This window comes from Brienomyrus brachyistius, chromosome 16 (assembly GCF_023856365.1).
Source record: "Brienomyrus brachyistius isolate T26 chromosome 16, BBRACH_0.4, whole genome shotgun sequence".
NCBI lineage: Eukaryota > Metazoa > Chordata > Actinopteri > Osteoglossiformes > Mormyridae > Brienomyrus > Brienomyrus brachyistius.
The window spans coordinates 21,383,763-21,403,047 of record NC_064548.1 but is presented as its reverse complement, the minus strand read 5'-3'; the positions used below and the strand labels follow the sequence as shown (position 1 = coordinate 21,403,047).

The window sequence follows — 19,285 nt, the reverse complement described above, 5'->3', positions numbered from 1 at the left end:
GCTACAGACCTCCCAGCTGAATTAGCATTGATAAGGATATTAGCCCAGGACACAGACACAGCATTAGCAATGACAAGAATATTCATATTCATATATATTGGGCGCTAACCGCTATGGACTCCTCAGTAGTGTCAACCACAACAAGAAATCTCACACAGGATGCTAACAGCTATAGTGTTCCCAATGGTATTAGCACTGATAAGGATATTCACATTGGACGCTTAAAGCTATGGCTTCTACAGCTGCATTAGCCATGAAAAGATTCACATGGTATGCAAACAGCTATGGTCCTGAATCTATATTACCACTCATAACATACTGGTATGACCTGTAATGAAGAGAAGCCACATCATGGCTGTGGATATGCTGTATGTGTTTCTACTGGCCAATCAAAATGAGGGTGCACTGGGGGAACCCCTTCTGAAGGAGCTTACCTTAAAATCACAGATGCAGGTCACCGTGTCTCCGATTCTCAGACACTCCCCGTCGAACTTGCAGGTGTTTGTGTCGCACAGGAAAAGGTCTGTGTCACGGTCATCGTAGCCTGCAAACGAAACCATAAGAGAGTCTTCAGATGTAGCTCTTCAGGTCATTGTGTTATAATGTTATTACATACTGGGCTATGTGGTGCTGATTTCGCAGTTTGCTTACGGTCAGCAGATAACGGAATGGTCAAAGCATAAACGGGGAACAGAAGGCCCATATGGGTGTCTGAAACAGACGGAGCGTCGATGCTGAAGGACTGAACGCAAAGTGTTAAGTTCAGGTGCGCGGATCCTGTGGAACAAGCAGCACTTTGGGTGAGGAAACATCTGCTAAGTGACTCAATTATGCAAATAATAATGCACGGTTTTAAAAGGCATTCAGTCAGTTCTGAAGGATGTCTCGGGATAAGCAATTTAGCCAAAAATAATAATGCTGTATGTGTACCAATCTGTCATTCTGTCAAGTCGATTGAGTCAGTATTTTGAGTGTGAACACCCCCCCCCCTCCCCAACACACACACACACACACACACACACACACAGCAGCTTGATCTAGTCTGAGCTAAATTAATGCTAGTCTTAAAAAAAGGCCTAGAAAAAAAAAAAAACTCTACGGATAAAGCAAAATGAAATCTTTGACCCGTGAGCAGTGAAGCTCACCCCAGAGAGGGCTCCTGATGTTTAATCTGCCTGAGATCGCCAAGCAGGTCATTTCCTGCCTAGAATATGCAGCACGACAATACCAAGCTAACGGGCTTAAATTACTGGCAAGCACACGGTCCACAAGAGCAGGGTTGGGCGATGACACTTTAATTACCCTAATTACCATAATCTGTTTGGACAATACGGATTGAAGTTACTGAGCGTGTTGGCCTGTTTGCATTATCAAGGCCAAACATGAGAGCAACAGACACAAAAGGCAGGTTCTTCAATGATGGCTGTTTCGAGTGCCCAAAGAGATTAGCTGATAAGTCTTATGTTATACCACGGAATGCGGATTTTTTTCATGATATAAATTGCAAGGCCCTGTACCTCAAACCAGAATAAGCTTTCAGAGGATAGATAGAAGAAAAATGACTGGGAATCGTGAGGTCTAACAATCTATGTGTCTCTAGATGGTCAAAAGTACAACAGTGTGTGGACTTTAAAGGAAAACAGTTTAATTGGTGTCACTTTGTAACCCAGTCATACATTTAAGGACTAACACAGTAAAATTCAAGCTACACTGGAGTGTGAACCTAATGAAAGATATAGAGAACTACATTACCTAGCTGTAAAAACTAAATATTATGTTAGACCAGATGAATTTATTACATTATTATGTAGTTATAGCTTGGATTTATGGCACGATACATTTATATTTTCTACCATGTATTAAAAAAATAGATTTTGATTGCATACCTGCAAATGAGACGGATATTAATAATGACCAATAAATGTAAATAACTCAAAAAGCCCATGTCGTGTAATTCATCTCACACATATAATGGTAGCATCATGGACTCTGTAAATTCTAAATCTTCATCCATCTGGTCTCCAGAGGCACCATATCTGCTCCAGCAGTGCTGTTCCTTCTGAGCCAAATGACTAATTTCCTTGCAATTTATAAAGAAACTTTTCGAGCCTAATATTTTACAGATAAATCATAAACACTGCTATACAAATCAGACATGGGTGAGCTACGGTAGCAACTATCACGGTTGCAATTAATTATGATTAATGGTAATTAGTAACTGTGACTGCAGATAGTTGTAATTGCAAAATCATGACTTAACCCATGTATTTTGTTCAATAGTTACAATTCAATTAGTTGGGTCCAGTGAGTTTTACATGCATCTTTATTTTTGTACTGGAAAAGAAGCCCTGACACTGACATTGATGAATAAAAATGGGATTTTAACAAAAAATGTGTGTTGATGCGCCTCTCAATGTCTAGATGTTCGCCAACGTTCATTTGACAGGAAATGGCTGAGTAAGGGGCTTCCTGCACGTCCAATTCAACAGTGTCATGACAATAAAAATACAGAATAGAAACTGAATATACACTCAAGAATTCCTGTGCCTATTCTTCAGAGTTAAACAGTTTTTTTCCTGTTTAACAATTGCAACTGCAAATTATTCTATTTACATTTTTCTGCAGTTAAGTAGCACGGATAAGTTCAATTTTAATTTCTGTCACAATATTGATGACAAAAAATTGTTCATTCTTCCTTTTAACCCCAGTTACACTCGTTTTTTTGCAGATACTCCATAGCACACAGGGTAATTCACACCACTTAAAGATCACATACAGATAGAGGTGATTTATGAAAGTTTAGTTCATAATATTCCTATAATAAATAATATTTTGCAAATCTGAACTGTGTGGCATGAATTCCAGGATGGCCGTCCACGTTAACCAGAGATGAACAGAATGCAACCACATTGCTCTGCTGAGAGAGAAATACAGACACGGTTTAGGATTTAGTTTTTACATTTCACATGTAACATACAAGATACAGTACTCATCTGAATCAGTTACTGAAGTCAGAGACATAAACCATCCATCCATCCATCTTTCAAGCACTTCTTCAGATCACAGGAAAATGAAAACAAACTACTGTATTCAAACAGCAGGGTTAATGTTCCTCTTACAGCACTCATCTCATCTCATCAACTTTGTGATTGTTGGGCAGATTGAACCCTGAGGGAAGGCCATTGTCAGCTATGGGTAAGTCTCGGAGGAAATGTACGTTCTTTCCTTCAACGTCCACTGGTCTAAGACACAAGGTGAAATGGACCAGCAGCTCTGAATTAATCTGCTGCAAATATCAATCTCTGCTGTGAGCATGCAGTCACTGCCTGCAAACGTAGACCATCGAGAATTTCACGATGGAAGATGCCATGATCAGGACTCACCCTATTACACTTTTAAACGTACTTCTGTCTGGATAGTGATAGAAAGAACACACTACTGAGCAGTGGAGGAAAAAGTCGTTGTCAGATGAGTCATCCTACACTCTGCTTTCAACGAGCAGATGAGTGCGTCTGTGATTAAAGCCAAAACAAGCCCACAGGCTGAAATGCTAGTTTTGCAAAGTCAAGGGTTCTGGTGGCACTGTTGTGGCATGGACTGCATTTCCCTGGCATGTTTAAGCCCACTCAACCCCATGGAGAGCAAGATAAATGCCACGGAATTCAAAGCCAGTGTGAGTGGTCACGTTCCTCCTGAAGGAACAGGAGTCTGCGGGTGCGTGACAGCTGGCTCATCCACGGGGAACCAGTGCTAGAGTTAGAAAGCAAGCCAGATGCCACAGCTAACCCAGTCATCAGAGACCATTCTGAGGCATCACCTGAGATGGCTGTTTACCAACACCATGGAATATACATCAAACGAGGGACATACTTGCTAAGGAATGGTGTCACGTCCTTCCAGGGGAGTTCCTGAGGCTGTCCGATGACCTGCGGGTCCCCACCGTGGCCAAATTCCTCTTATTTTGGCAGTTTACGCATTTTAACAATCACATTTTCCTGGCTTATACTACTCTGGCAGCAAAGAAAGGACAGACAACGATACACGTTACAGATTTTGCTGATTGAAACTATGACTCAACCTTAATTACTCAGTGTGTTAAAAAACACAGCAAAGATGACATTGAATGCCATCACAAACCGAAAAAAAAACAAAACCACACTGCCTGCTGTGACTCGTCAGAGGCCCCGCACAGTCTTTGGGGGCAGACAGTAATTCCTGGCTGAGAGTGTCCTTTTGGGGGTCGAATGCGGTCACTGGTATTGTGGATTATAATTAGCATTATTTACAGTCACGGTAACTGGATTATGTCACCTATACATGAGTGGTCAAAGCCACAGACACGAAGCACACATCTGCCTTTAATTTGCTAGTCAAAGTTGCTTTGCTAATTTGCAGCTAATCTACGAACAATTGTATTTCCAGTACTTATGGCGAACATGAGTGTATAGAACGGCTACTTCAGGAGGGTCACCTTACTGTAAATACTTGGTTATTCTTGGTTTGGAGTCCAATGGGAAGAGAAAAAAAAAACATTCTTGGCAAAATTACACTAACTGTTATCTGAGCCCCCCCACCCCGTAAGGCAGGAAATGAAGGTGAGGATGGGGTAGAGGTGTGATACCGGAAGCCGCAGAACAGGCCCACTAGGCATTATGAGTGATGTTTATGCTTATGATGTCTGACTGGAGCAAGGGGATGGTATTAAGAATCTGCCTCCCAAATCTTTAGTGAAAACTCCAATAATTACCTCACTCGGTTTCTCTAGTGGGATCTTTTTTCATTAACCTTTGGTAATAAGTAGCTTTTTTTCAATAATAAATCACAGCACAGCAGAAATCTTCTTAAGGGACTACCTGACTGCAAGTAAAAGACAAACAGTGATACTGTTCACTGAGCACAGCCCAACAACTGTGACTCCCTCTGGGTTAATCTCCACAAAGCACATCCCTACAACAGGCAGGAGACTGTGACTCCCTCTGGCTTAATCTCCACAGAGTACAGCCCTACAACATGTAGGAGACTGTGACTCCCGCTGGGTTAATCTCCACAGAGTATAGCCCTACAACAGGCAGGAGACTGTGACTCCCTCTGGGTTAATCTACAGAGAGTACAGCCCTACAATTGGCAGAAGACTGTGACTCCCTCTTACTTAATCTCCAGAGAACACAGCCTTGAAACAGGCAGGAGACTGTGACTCCCTCTAGGTTAATCTCCATAGGGCACAGCCCTACAACAGGCAGGAGACTATGACTCCCTCTTACTTAATCTCCAGAGAACACAGCCTTGTAACAGGCAGGAGACTGTGACTCCCTCTAGGTTAATCTCCATAGGGCATGGCCCTACAACAGGCAGAATTATATTCTGTAGAGCACGGTCCTACAGCAGATGACAGCTACTGACAGAGTCAGGGCTCATCTCCATAGAGCACAGTCCTACAATAACTCTGTGTTTCTGACACGGGCAAGATTAATGGCCAAGAGCTGGGAGGATCTGTGTGGTCCCTCGATATCCTTTATGTATGTGGAAGCAAAAGACTTGACATTGCATATGTTTGTAAGTAGGTCTCTAAAACACCATGCTTGTGATATAAGTCATTCTCACAGCCTCGGTAAAGAGCGTCGAGTGCATCTCACTTAAGAAGTGCTCAGGTATTGAACACTTGCTACTGTACTGCAAAGTGGTTTTCTGTCCGGTGGTATTACTGTACCGCTGTTGTGCTGCCAAGCAACATTACTGTACAGCAGGTAGTCTGTCCTACTCAGTGTGCAAATGTTAACTTTCTTTCCACCATCTGTACTGCAATATCTGGTAATTTTCCAGGTATCTAAGAGAAGGTGTTGCAAACTGACAATGAGCAAAACCTCTCCGTATTTAGCTCTATCAGAATCAGAAAAGAATTTCTGCTATGAAGATGTTAATTAAGGATTATGTTAGAGAGACAGTTTCTATACTCTAAAGAATACCTGGTCTGATTCTACTTTGCAGTAAGCAAAAATTAATTACCTTAAAATTAATTTAAACACGGTGCTTAATGATGTTTCACACTCGGAGTATTTCCCATATTCACATGATGACGCCAATAACTGAAAGTTTTGCGCTCATGAAATGTCAGCAGGCCAAAGGCACATTTGCCTGAATTTACACCAAGTAGCAGCTACGCATTTTGACCACAGACATTTTCACTGATCAAGAACACAAATGGAAATGCAAACAATTCCCAATGGGCAGCAAAAAAATATTGTAGCGCAGGGGCTGGCCGAAGTATTGCGAATACAGCAAAGGACAAGGAGACTTGTTTGCCCATACAGAACATTTCTAGTCCCGAACAGGCACCCAACGAACACCGAACCCAGTATAAGCAGGGGAAGTCAGGGAGGTTAGACGCTGGAAGTCAAGGTACACACACACTGGGTAATTTACACAATAAATAGAGACATGCGCGGATTGAACAGGTTTCATACAAGATACTGGTAAACATACAAACCACAAATGGGAGTATTAACTATAACAGTGCAACACGGGCTACTTACAAGACAGACGAGGGCTATTTACAATTTCCCATGTGCATACCGGGATATGCTGACCCCTGCCGGTGCTACACTATGAATGCCAAGAAGCGAGTAGGTAAGGACCACACACTGATTACAGCATGTTACAGCACCCACCACACTGCAAACCACCTCAGGGATGAGAACCTGAGTGCAGCCATGTAGTGGGTGATACCTCAACGCCACACTAGTCCAAATGGACCAGTGTGAGTTTTTTTCTGGTGGTTGGCGTGCCAATCTTGCCACCAACCCCAAAGTTTTTCCCTGTAAGTTGGAGGACCTCCTTATTGGGCTGGATGTAGATTAATGTCATAGGATGAAGGAATTGCAGGTTAAGGGCCTTGCTCAATGGCCCAACGGAGTAGAATCACTCTGGGAGTTCACGGGATTTGAACCAGCAACCTTCCAGTTGCTGGCACAGATTCCTAGTCTCATAGCCACCACTCTGCCTTATGTATGCCAAAATGCGCCTATATTTTTCAACTGTCCATTTGTGAACATTCCAGCAAACATCAGAGTAACAAGTAACTTCTGAAGTACAAATCAGGAACAAATATAGTAACTGCACGAAATGCATGATTGATTAATGATGAAAAATGAGTGAGTAACGAGTGTCATGCCCGGCTCGTCCGCTCCTCGTGTGTGCCACGCCCCCTGATTACCCACGTGTGTTTCCCGAATTGTACCCAGCTGTTTCCGTTTGCTGTCATTCAGTCTGGTGTATTTAAGTCCTGGTCTCCCCTGTTTGCTTGGTCTGTCATTGATGTTAGTTGGCGTTACATGTCTCCTGCTCCCAGTTTGTATATTAAACCCTCGTTAATCCCCGACTTCCGCCTGCCTGCATCCTTCTTGCCCGTTCGTCTCGAACGATCGCCGCTCTGCCCGCGATCCCCGAGCGTTCCCGTGACAACGAGCACTTAATTTCTGGTTAATTAATACATTAAATAAGAGTATACTAATACTTTACCTCTTCTCCCTCAAGTAAATAGTTACTCTGTATTCTACATGAGGCATTTGGCTATTGGTGCACAAAATGGGTATCTATATGAGAGGACAGAGCATGCATTTTTATACTTGTGGGGCAGACTCTCGATTACTGACTAACGTGGCACTCCATATCCTACGCGACACAGATTTGTAACTGTCTGCTGCATCATATTTTCTCACTACGTGACCAACAGTAAGTCACACAGTGGACCTGTAACTGAACAGAAGAGAGCATCACTCACACGCCAGCTTCCATGGAGACATCCAGCCACCTTCTGTTCTCCTCACTCTGCCTCCCGCCCACATCCCCCGTCTTTAACGATGTCAGAAGCTGCAGAACTTCGGAGATGTGGCCATGGACGTGTGATCAAAAGGGTTTACATTTGCCATGTTGGAGAAACTGGTCCTCGGGGACCCTCCCCCAGAAAGTCCACATTTTTGCTGCTCTTACTGGGAGAGAGCAAAAACATAGACCATCTGTGGGTCCCCTAGGGCTGGGCTGAGAAACACTGCCTTTAAGGGACATGCTTCTGGAATTGGAATTACGGTTCAAAAGAAAATTAACAGGCAAAATGAACTGTGTACAACACTGAGATTAAAGGTGTCTTCTAGGGAGGGTATCCATAGTATATGTTAACAATGCTAAAGGGAGCAGCTGAAAGCCCTGCTAATTAACAGAGACACCGCAACGGAGCACACTGGGACCCACTGAGAGAAGACAGATAGTGTGAATGGATGATGTCATCTTTGATGAGAAACTCCCTGGATGGACGTGACTTAAAACCACAACTTCGATTTCAAAGTTGACAGTCACACCCCTGCTCAAAACCACCATCTCGCACAGTCCCAGAACTCTGGTGTACTGGGGGTAACTGGGGCTCTGCAGCAATAACTCTCCTTCATACACATTATACCGGAGAGTTCTTTAATATCTGGCTGAGTGTGGTAAAGTTACAAGTGAAAGTTGAGAGATGTACAACAGGGGCCTATTACGCAATGCCGTTGTGCGGTATTTGTCAGAAAATGCCAAGGAAGTTATGATATATTGTGAGACACTTCTGGGGATTTTCCACACAATGGATTGTGGGTATTACATGCACGGTGTCAATCTCACTAGGCCATACCTGCAGAAACAAGGAAACAGACAAACAAAATACACCAATAAGATGCATTTGCTATGAAGACCTACTGTACCATGAGTAATCAGTCCCAACTGTAGTGCGGAGGGAGGGAAAACTCTGACTTATACTGATCACACAACTGAACTATAAAATTACAATGCGGTGCATCCGTCTTGATCAGTCTGGCAAGTGAATGGGGGAAAACCAATTACTTATGCAAAAACATTTGTAAGTTGGACTTGCCATTGAACAGTGGTGACAAATTGACTTTACCGTTTTAGAAAAATAATGACGGCAATAAATGGGTGAAAATTGCCAATGGGAAGTATGGCTGGCAATATGTAGAGAATTAAAAAATAATGTGGGAGATTTGCAGCACATTTTTCATATCTGTTAAAGATGAATTCTGGACATTTTGATGATTTTACTTGAGAAAAGCATCTGTTATGCTCACTGTGGCCATAAAGATTCTGGAAAAAAAAACCACAGGAGAGTAAAACGTCGTGAAAGTTACAAAACGACATCAATCCAGTGCGTTCTGCTAACATCATTCAAGCGTGAACATGGCGTTGACGTCAACATGGGATATGACCGTCTTCTGTTTACTGCACTCAAAATCTTCTGGACAAAAAGTCTGTAATGAATTAAGGAATAAAAATGGATGTGAGCCTGATATTAGAAAGACATTGGGGTTGGTAAGACGTGGGAGTTTGTGGTTTGACAGGCCTAGATTGCTGTAATCTCCTCCCCTTGATCTGTTCCTCTGCTAATGACACTCAGCTGGCTTTTATTTAGAGAATTTACTGCCTATTTAACCAGCCGGGCTGAAATGTAGAGAATAGCTGGAGGACAATGACAGGGGCACGGTCTGTGCATACAGACATCATCAAACTGCTGGAAGGTACTTTTGAGTTTCTGGTCTTTATAGTGTCAGTTTAAAAACACAGCCTCTTTTGAATGTCATTTTAAAAAATAAAATCTTTGTCATTAGTTCTGCGCCCAATTCTGCTCATGATGCCACAAAAGCCAAGGATTCAAAAGAGAGATGATCGACTGATTTAAGTCTAGTCTAGTCAAGTTACTGTGCTAAGAAGAGCTTAGTGACCAAATCTGCTCACTGAAGGAAAGAAGCTGAGGTATGCTCCAAGCAAAGTCCTCAAAACATCAAGATCAAGATAGGGGTAACTATAGTGCCATGTGGTACCTGTCAAAGAGCTTCTGTTTTTCATTAAAAGCTTAATAGGAGCTTAGAACAAACTCTCCAGAAATGCGTGTGAGGCCAGCTAAGATCTTTCAAAAGGAAAAAAACATTTAGGTGATAGGAAACCGATGGCTGCAGACAGGTAGAGTGAAGCACTATTATTCTGATGCAAAATTTCAAAAGTCAGTTGAATGCTTGGAAGTTTATCTCTATTTATCACATGCAGTTAATAACTAGGGATTTCTTAATAGTGGAAATTTTTTGTCTGATAATTAATGCTATTGTATTCATGGACACTTGACCACAGAGTTGGCTGGTCGGCCCAGCGGTCTCCATATTCCCCCCCCCCCCCAATTGATCCAACTGGTTGAGAGGCTCCTTCCTTGTACTGGGGGCCCATTACTACAGTGGACAGGTGCCATGGGTGCCGAAGATGGTTTGTCACATTACCAGGCAGATGGCCTGTAAAATCACAGGCTATTCTTAGAGTTTCTCTCTCTCTCTCTCTCTCTCTCTCAAATGTGAGACAAAGTGGATTTTGCTTAAATTTTACGAAAAAAAGCAGGGAGGGGGGACTCAAACGATATTAATTGGAGTACAAGCTGCCAGCTTCCCAGAGACACCACTGCGACACAGCAGGGGGTTAGAGGAAGACGGACGACCCCTGTGCTCTTCTGTGAGCGCGCAAGGTTAATGCCGACTGACCCCGCACCCTCTGGCGCCACCTGTGAGGACAGAGGCGTCAGAAGTCCCTCGGCTCGGGTTGGGGGGGGGAGGGGTGAGCAGGCAGGAACCTCACCCCCATTTGCTGAGTATATGCAGGAATGTGACTCAGACCCATAAACATCCTACAGCCACCTTTTCAACTTTCCCCCAGTCCCTCACAACCCTGCCTGCCTCACAACTCCATGTGCTTTACATTATTCCATTCCAATGTTTTCATTTCCGATAAGGGAGGGGGGGCACGGATGCATCCAATTAAGGTAATTTACATTTGGATGTTGACTAACAGTTTCAACTAGGCCAAGAAATGCATCAATTATTTAATATCACCATCACTTTCATGCTTTATGGAGTAAGATATAAAAACCCAAACAGAAAAACCATTATTAGCATCGTCATAAAATCACTAAAGCCAAGACAGGCCGTGGGAAAACAAAAATAGTCCTGCAGCCTAATTCGAGAATCTCTGAGGAGAATTTGAACACAGTGAATTATTCTATGTTGTAAAGGAGTTCTTTCATAATAATAGCTTTTTAGAGCTGAACTGAAAATACCCTATCTGTGCCATTGGTGTTTGATCTACAAGGATGGGGCGGGTTAGACGCTTATGAGACACCCGTACGCTGTGTGACTGTGATAACCAGAGCGCAGGAGAAGCTGAATGCAGGTTAAGTGTAACGTTAACCGTTAAAAGGACGCGTCAAGAAGTTAGCACGCGAAAGTCTAAACATCCAGCACCGAGCAAACAGTCTCCTGTCCCAGGATGCTGTGCTGGCAATTCGGGGGAAATTAAAATAATTAAATAAAACCATCCATGGATACACTGGCCCTCATGCATATTTTAAGGCTTTAATATTCCTCGACACCACGTTTTTAATTGCCAGGCCTTAGCTGGGGGGACTCAGATTACACACTGCCAATTATCTGCTTGAAACATAAGGAAGGGGGTGACTTGTGTTCAGTCACTAATGCATGACATGAAAAGAGGGGAAAAGGGAGCCCTATTCTCAATTAAAAGCGAGAAGCCAAATGAGAAGCGGCGGAAGGTCCAAACAGCTCGGCAATTAGCAGCTTCTTCTCCTGGTTCGCTTGACCCTGGAATAGCGTCCCTCTCCTCATATACGGCTTCCATAACGCCCAGGCGGATAAACCTCCAGCCCAGCATCTTGCTGCCGTGGGCGGGAGGCTGCGGGAGGTCTGAGAACACTGCCGACATGTAAAACACTCATAAAGACAGATCTTACAGTACAATCACTCAAGGCCAACGCATCACCGTGAAATAACAGCCACGGCATCGCAATCTGCTTAAGGGCGTTAATTTGAACAAAAGAAGAATTCATAGATCTCTCTGGAATATTCTGAGCATAACATCACCGGGTATTCAAATTTCTATGATTTAAGGATGATACATAACTTTACACAAGTTGTACTGCAGTGTTTATACAGATAAAACCCATACACAGATATGTAAAATGTCTGAAGTCGTAAAGCGACTATTTATAGCATCGCAAAATCAAATGCTGTTTCTGTTTATATTTTGCAAATTTTCTTGCATTTGGTGTGAGGTTGAGGATTAAACAGAAGGCCTTCTATTAAGCTAAAGATAGCACATAATAGTTGGCCCCTTGAGATGAACAAAAACAAACAAAAACCAGAGGCTAGTGAGTACTGACCCAAACATACCCCAAACTCCAATAAAAGCTGCTAAATGAAAATAGGAGTGTATCCACCCTCTTCCACAAAATTCCCTTCATTATCCCGAAAATCCACCCCGACCTTAATTCCAGCTGGCCTCATTTACCCTTGACAGCCCAATCAGTCTCACCTGAGCCAGCTGGGCTTCATGAATGAAGCATCTCTAGATAAGGAGGGCCAGTAATTAGTTGTTATGGCTGCACATGCCATCGGTTCACCTCCCACCGGTTCGGTGTACACAACACACACGACGCCAGACTACTTGCCAACTGTCAGCGCACAATAGCAGTCAGTTTAAAAGGGGCCAGCAAACGCTGCGATTCAACTAATGATTTGTCTAGACACGCTAATCTGTGATGCACCTAGAGTTAACATGTTGAGATTTACCCAGAATGCTTCATGTGGTCATCACGGCAAATGAACATTGTATTAAGTATTACCCTGAGCGATCGCTGCACGTATTAGGCCCCTGATTTTTGCGCACATTAATAAGTGTGAGTGCTGTGTTTGGTACGATAGGAATATTCCGCGGGGAATCGCACTTAGGGAACCGGCGAATGGTTCCCTCTCATTACATCATAGGCCAGGAAATAGCAGTGGAGGTGGGACACCGTGAAGAGCTGACTCAACCTATGGGGTTTTCAGTCCATTTATGCTCATGCGGGAAACCTGTTTGATCAACTAGGTTAGGTGGTGGAGCATCTACAATCAACATTAATCAGAAAACGGTAAAACGCTTATTAAACAATAAACAACGGGTAAGACCCGTTTAATACTAAAAACAAATTTGTATGGGGTTAAGTTTCATCAAAGACAACTTAAACACATTTGCAAGTTTCATATTTTTGCACTCTGTAACATTTGTGAAATTCGCTTTATTATTTTGTCTGTAAATTAATGCAATTACTTAAAGTTACTTCCGCACAAATTATTTTCGAGCAATATGCGGTGCATGAGGACAACGAATTAGAAACGTAAAAGATTTCTTATTATAATAAAACAGACACTTACCCGTAAATATTCGTAACATGAATTATTAGTTTTAATACTTGGTAAGTTTGCTGTACTTGCACAAAAGCAAATAAACATAAATTGTGAGAATGATTATGTTAATGAATGAAGGGATCGTCCAGGGGGCTTGAAGCCCACAAGAACTTCATGACCACTAAAGGTTTTAGTGACCTAGTTAATGGTACACAACACAATTCAAAAACTGCACAATGACTCCAGTCCGGGACAAATCTGGATTGTGACTAGTACCACGGTAAACCCTCCAGCTGGCGAAAGAGCCAAAACAGGACTGGCTCCACCTGAACATGGGTACCCTGTGCTAGCGTTAGCAATTAGCCATCTGGAGCCCACCAGTCAACATGTTTATATATGACGTGCGGCAGTTTCAGATAAACCCGTTCATGTATATTCTCCAACTTCACTTGACTATGCCGTTATACGAATTTAAACATGCTGAACATTATTCACAGTTTATTCAACAATCGTGATTTACATCAGCTAGCAATGCGTTACGTTCAAATAAAGTTCACGCAGTCGTTCAAAAATCCCAGCGTGTGACTGGATTGTCCTGCTGTGGTTTCTTTGCTCCGCCCAGCAAATCACAGTCTCAGATCCGAGTTATTTATGTATGTATGTATGTATATATGTATGCATGTATGTATGTATTTATTTAAGTGAAAAATCACTTCCAAATGTCTGCCTATGACACCAGCTGGGTCTCCTTCAAACCAACTCCTAGGTACGGCGATGGCCCCTGTTCCCCAGCCTTCTGACAGTAAAAGCCCTGTATATCAAGAGAATGATCTACCCACAGTTCCCAATTTTATATGCCATGCAGACCCTGTCAGCCAGTCACATCGGAATTCACGCCCGTCAAAAGATCCCGATAAAACCATCACAGTTCATATATTCAGCATATTTCGAAAACGTCATTTTTTTCCAGTTAAGACATAAAAGCAGCGGACATAATGATATGATGAAAAGATGGAGGCATACTTATGGTTAAAAAAACCAAACATCGTTTTAATTATATTCAATAACATAATTTGCTTACTTCGAAATATATTATATATTAATTCATAATAACTGAACCAAAAATTTCTAATTAATTAAAGTAAATTGAGTTTCTCCGTAATACGTATTCACCTAGCCTATTGCAGCGTCTCGAGAATTTCTTATATTAATATAAGCTATGTGTGTTAAAAATAGGTTGTTAAACCTGTGCTGATCTTTTCAGTATAGACTTGAGCTATACTGCGCTGCTTTGTACCACCTATCATTGGCGGCTATTACGGCAACTATGTACGGGGCCTCATACACACACGCACACACGTACACGCACACACGCACACACACACACACGCACACACACACACAAGTGTGTAACCTTGCACCCGAGCTTGTTCTCCATCTTAAGCAAATATGTTCCCAATGCTCATCATCCTCGTCCGAAGTGCGCTTTAAAGCGGCTGCACACTTTAATACTTGCAAGGACGAATCCGGCTGTTGGACTTTTTGAGGGGAGGAAAATTTCACGCACATTGAGATGTTAAAGACCCTGTTTCACTCCAGCATTTTAGCTCATAAACATCCGCATCCCAGTTTGTCACTGTTTGTGCGAGTTATTAAAAGGAGGATAGAGCACAAAGCTCTGCAGCAATGAGGTGAATGACTACCAACTTTAAACGGTTGGAAAGATTATTTATCAGTAATACAGCAGCGTAGTATACTGGTAGGAACAATACATGGGCTGTGAACATCGGACACGCTGGACAACACGGGCTGGGAAACTTAACACTTCTGTAAACAAGCAAGCAAGTCGGTTTTCTTTTTCTATATACCTTCTTTATACGGCAGCAGCTAGTTAGGAAACTTGTATGCTTCTCCAGCCCGTAAATGTGAGTATTAAAACGCAGCAGCTCAGGGACGGAGAAGAGACAGGCACCCCGATGGGTAAGAAGCAGCTATTCATCAGCTGGTTATTACTGAATTAGCGCCTTTCCCCACATCCAGGGGCGGCCAGTGGGCGCATTAAACGGGGGGACACGGTGAATTTTACCGCACACTGGGGTACTGTGCGCGTATATTGTGTATATTTATAGCTATCAGCCGACTCTTCTAGAACAGCATCACTGTTTGCTTATTGTTGTTACTATTTCCCCACAACATACAACCCTTAAAAGAAAAAGAAACTCAAATATTTCAGGAATCAGCATCTGACTGTATGCCGTGAGCACAAACAGCTGTAACACTTTACGCCCAGCGACCATTAACTACGTTTCATTTGTTTAATTCTTTGCCGATATTAAATGCCTGAAACGCTGCTCCAGTGATTCCCGTTTTTTTTCCAATTCCCGTCCACCAATTTATTAATTACTTATGCCCAGTGCAATTAAAACAAGTGTTTTGCTTTTATTGCTTAAAACCCCGAAGCATCTACAGACTTAATACTTCGCATTTAATTTTATACAGAGGAGGTCGTCAATTAAACGACTGCACGCCAATTTTGGCTTCCAGTTAAACGCGTCTGCCGGCTGCGCAGCGTTTACCGCAAACGCACGAAACACTTCTTCGCGATTCCCGTCGCCCACATCAGCCGATCGGCGCCTGGTGTAAAGCGGCAAAGTGCGGAGCGCAGCCCCCGCTGCGGGGCTCTTACCGGAGCAGTTCCACCCTGTGGGGGTCTGGCAGTCGCTCAAGGAGGAAGGAAAGGCGTCAAGTTGCCGCACATGCAAAGTCGCAAGAAACAAAACGGCGAGCAAAAGCCAGCCTGCCGATGTGCTGCTCCACAGTCGCGGACGTCCAGCCTCCCGTAGCCCCGCTGCTGTTGCCCAGGGACCCATTTCAGTTCCGCGGCGCCCCCCGACCACACAAGCGACGCGGGCAGAAACTGCAGACGGGCACCAGCGACTCCGGTCTTTGCGCAAACGGTGGCGGCGACGAGCTCAGTGGCGAGAAGAAAAACATTTTCCGAGCAAGACAGGGTGCCCCATGAAGGACTGTAGTCTGTCGACGTGCCCACCGCTGGTGGGGGGGCGAAACTGGGGTGTGAAGGGGCGCGGGGATTTGCGAAGGGCTGCCGGTGTCAGTGCGATCGCGCCGGTGGAAACTCAAGTGGGGCGGTCCGCTTTAAGGGGACGAAGCTGACAGGTAGGGAGCTGGGCGACGGAGAAACATAATAATGCAACAACTCGGAAGGTGGTAAAATATATGAAAAACGTCAATACATTCCACAGGGGAGGCGAGCGCAGTTGTAAGATCCAGAAGACGGAAGCTCAGCCGGTAGTTTAAAGCTCCGCGACTGCGTGCGCTGAAGCGCAGCGCTTCGTACCATCTCCGCAAGGTCCAGCAGCTTCTGCCCCCGCTGGATGCGAGCAGCAGGTTTCCAGCCTGGCCGCGATCACGTGGTGCCCGTGCCTGGCATGGGAGGCGGGGGGGGCGAGGCGGCGCAGTAGGTGCGGAGCACCGATTGGCGAGAGGAAAACGTATCGGGGACTTTTACAGTTGGCGGCGAGGGTCCAGCTGTTCGACCACTGTGCATCGCCGCTCTATTGGAGAAGATGGGGCGTCGGGGGGATGTAGTCTAGCGGGACTGGGTGGGGATGGGATGAAACAGAACAGGATGGAGGGAGGGGGACATCAGGCGCCCTAGAACTGAAACAGGATATTGTAGTTAAAGCCTGCAGAAGTAAGATTGATCTGCCTCAGCCTCGCATATTTCTACAGCTCTGAAATAAAGGCGATTCCTCCCCCAGGCTTCATGACCCGCAGCTGTAGGCTTGCGGCTTTTGTACCGTCTGTAATAAGGGACCTCGAGCTTCTGCATAAGCCGATACCCTGACAGCAGTGGTGGTTTATTCAGTAAGAAAAGGGGTCTTTTACAGCAGTGTTAGGGCTGGCCGAGCGTGTTAGGACGCGTACTGTTTGGATTGATTCAGCAGCCGCCTGACCCGGTTTCACAATTCAATCAATCATCCGGCAGCTCCTGAGAGGCGCATCTCTCCGTCTCACTGCGCCGCTTGGCCCAGGGAGCCTTTTCGGATTACAAAAGCGCTACTATCTATTCGGATTTCGCTTCTTATTCACTTACCGCAAGCCTCATACCCGGAGTTACGTACAGTCCTCGATGATGAAGTGCAAAAGCCTCCGTTAATCACATTAAGTGGCGGTATGTCGGAGGTGGGATTCAAATTAAGTTAAAATCCACAAATTAAGTCCTTTTCTCTTACCACAGATTTTGCATATTAGTCCCGCAGCAAGTTGCTGGCCAAAGAATTTCACCTCAGTTTACAGCTTATGATTTCAATGATATTTAATGATCAATGATCATTAATTCTATGCAGCGTACTACTGAATTGTTATAAGACAAAAAGTACGCATTGCCGCGGAGTAGTTTCCAAAATGTTAACTGCTTGACCGTCTGCATTACCCATATTCACTTTGAACACCAAGGGGCGCTGTTGTCAGCCGACCAGACTTCAGTCGCGGGTCCGCATTTGGAAAGGATGCCGTTTCAATCAGTGGCATATTAGCGATTAATAAAACGTTAAAATATTCAGGACTTAAATTTTAAACATTTTTTTGCCATGTAGGCCATTCACTGCGTATCCTTCAAGTAAAATAAAGTCTTTAATATCATTTAATGAGTGCACTTCGCTCGTTAAATCTAAAGTTATAAGTAAAATATAAAGTTTATGTGTAGATATGAATTTAAGCACAGGAAGAGAATAATTTTTCCTGAAATAATGCACGCACGCACACACACACACACACACACACACATATATATATAGGTACCATACAACGGCATAATCGTCCACCAATGGTTACATTTGCAAATGAAAAATAAACTAAAATAACTCCTGCTAATCTAGTAATTTAGCATTACATTTACATAAAAGCCTTTCACCTGATCAAACTCAGTTGAATTCATTTTCCAGATTTGGCATCAGAAATGCATTCAAAAACAAGCCAAACTGTTTTGTTAGAGGGACTGTTAACTCTTTCCATGTGACTCCTTGGAAGTCGAATGCTCCAGTGCCATCCCATTTTCATTTAAAACTCATTTCTAGGGGCACAGCAGTCCCTGCATTTTGCTTTAATCGACTGTTCATATCCCTCTTGAAAGAATGAACAAATTCTCCGGTTGTCCGTCTGCTGTTAAATTAATCTGTCATTTCCTCGTGTGCATGAGCAATGCCGTCAGATACCTGCTTGCTGAGGTTGGAATGTGCTCTGCGTTTGTGTCTGGTGATTCCCTGTGAGAGATGAACACCTTCAGTCACTGAAGTACCTGAGCCCAAGCATGTCTGGCACAAACATTCGCTGTGTCCTCAGTTCTCTTGTCCATCCTCCCTCTGCTACCTCTGTCAATCCAGACTCAGGTTTACAAGGATGCCTATGGGTACATAACTTCAGATGAATTATGTGCAACCTCAGGTGGAAGTCAGTCCATGGCTGTGATATAGTTACATTCCTCCGTAACTGTAGATACACCCTTATTGGTTTTCTTTTGGACCTGACACTGAGTGCATCTCTTCCTTCTCTCTCTTTCTCTCTGTCCTTGCCTCTCCGACCCCATTTCTATGCAATATTCTCCTTAATCTCTCTTTCCACTCTCTTCCCTATTCAATCTTACAAGCCAAGATTTTGTCAGCCGAATTTAACCAATAGACCCCTAGGCCCCAGGAACACTCAAGAGGAACGGCAATGATAATGACCCTCAAATTATCAGAAGCTTAATCACCACAGACTGAGTCGACAGGAGCATCTTTGGGAGATGGAGATGTGTGGATAAGTTTGAAACGATTGTGTATTCTCTGTGGATCTTTCTGTACTGTACAGACACCAGATAAACGCACACTGAGGTGATGTGTGTTGAGGGTTATGGGACATAATGAGACAATCACCAGGCAATCGCTGGAAAGCTCTATCAAACAGGCAGAACAGAGTAGCATCTAAGGCAGAAGAAAGAAGATAGAATGAAATAGTCACAATGT

At 43.7% G+C, this 19,285-nt stretch overlaps 1 protein-coding gene across 2 annotated transcripts in view; it reads right to left on the bottom strand.

The window, feature by feature from the left end:
- The window catches only part of tmeff2a (transmembrane protein with EGF-like and two follistatin-like domains 2a), a 58,045-nt gene extending 41,158 nt beyond the window's left edge, over positions 1-16,887 (bottom strand). For both annotated transcript variants that reach the window (XM_048978870.1, XM_048978871.1), the window contains exons 1-2: positions 15,946-16,887; positions 435-544 (exon numbers count right to left, since the gene is read on the bottom strand). In XM_048978870.1, the coding sequence (XP_048834827.1) occupies positions 435-544; positions 15,946-16,129 (294 nt within the window). In that variant the 5' untranslated portion in view covers positions 16,130-16,887. The remainder of the gene's footprint in view (positions 1-434; positions 545-15,945) is intronic.
- Between the last annotated feature and the right edge of the window lie 2,398 nt (positions 16,888-19,285).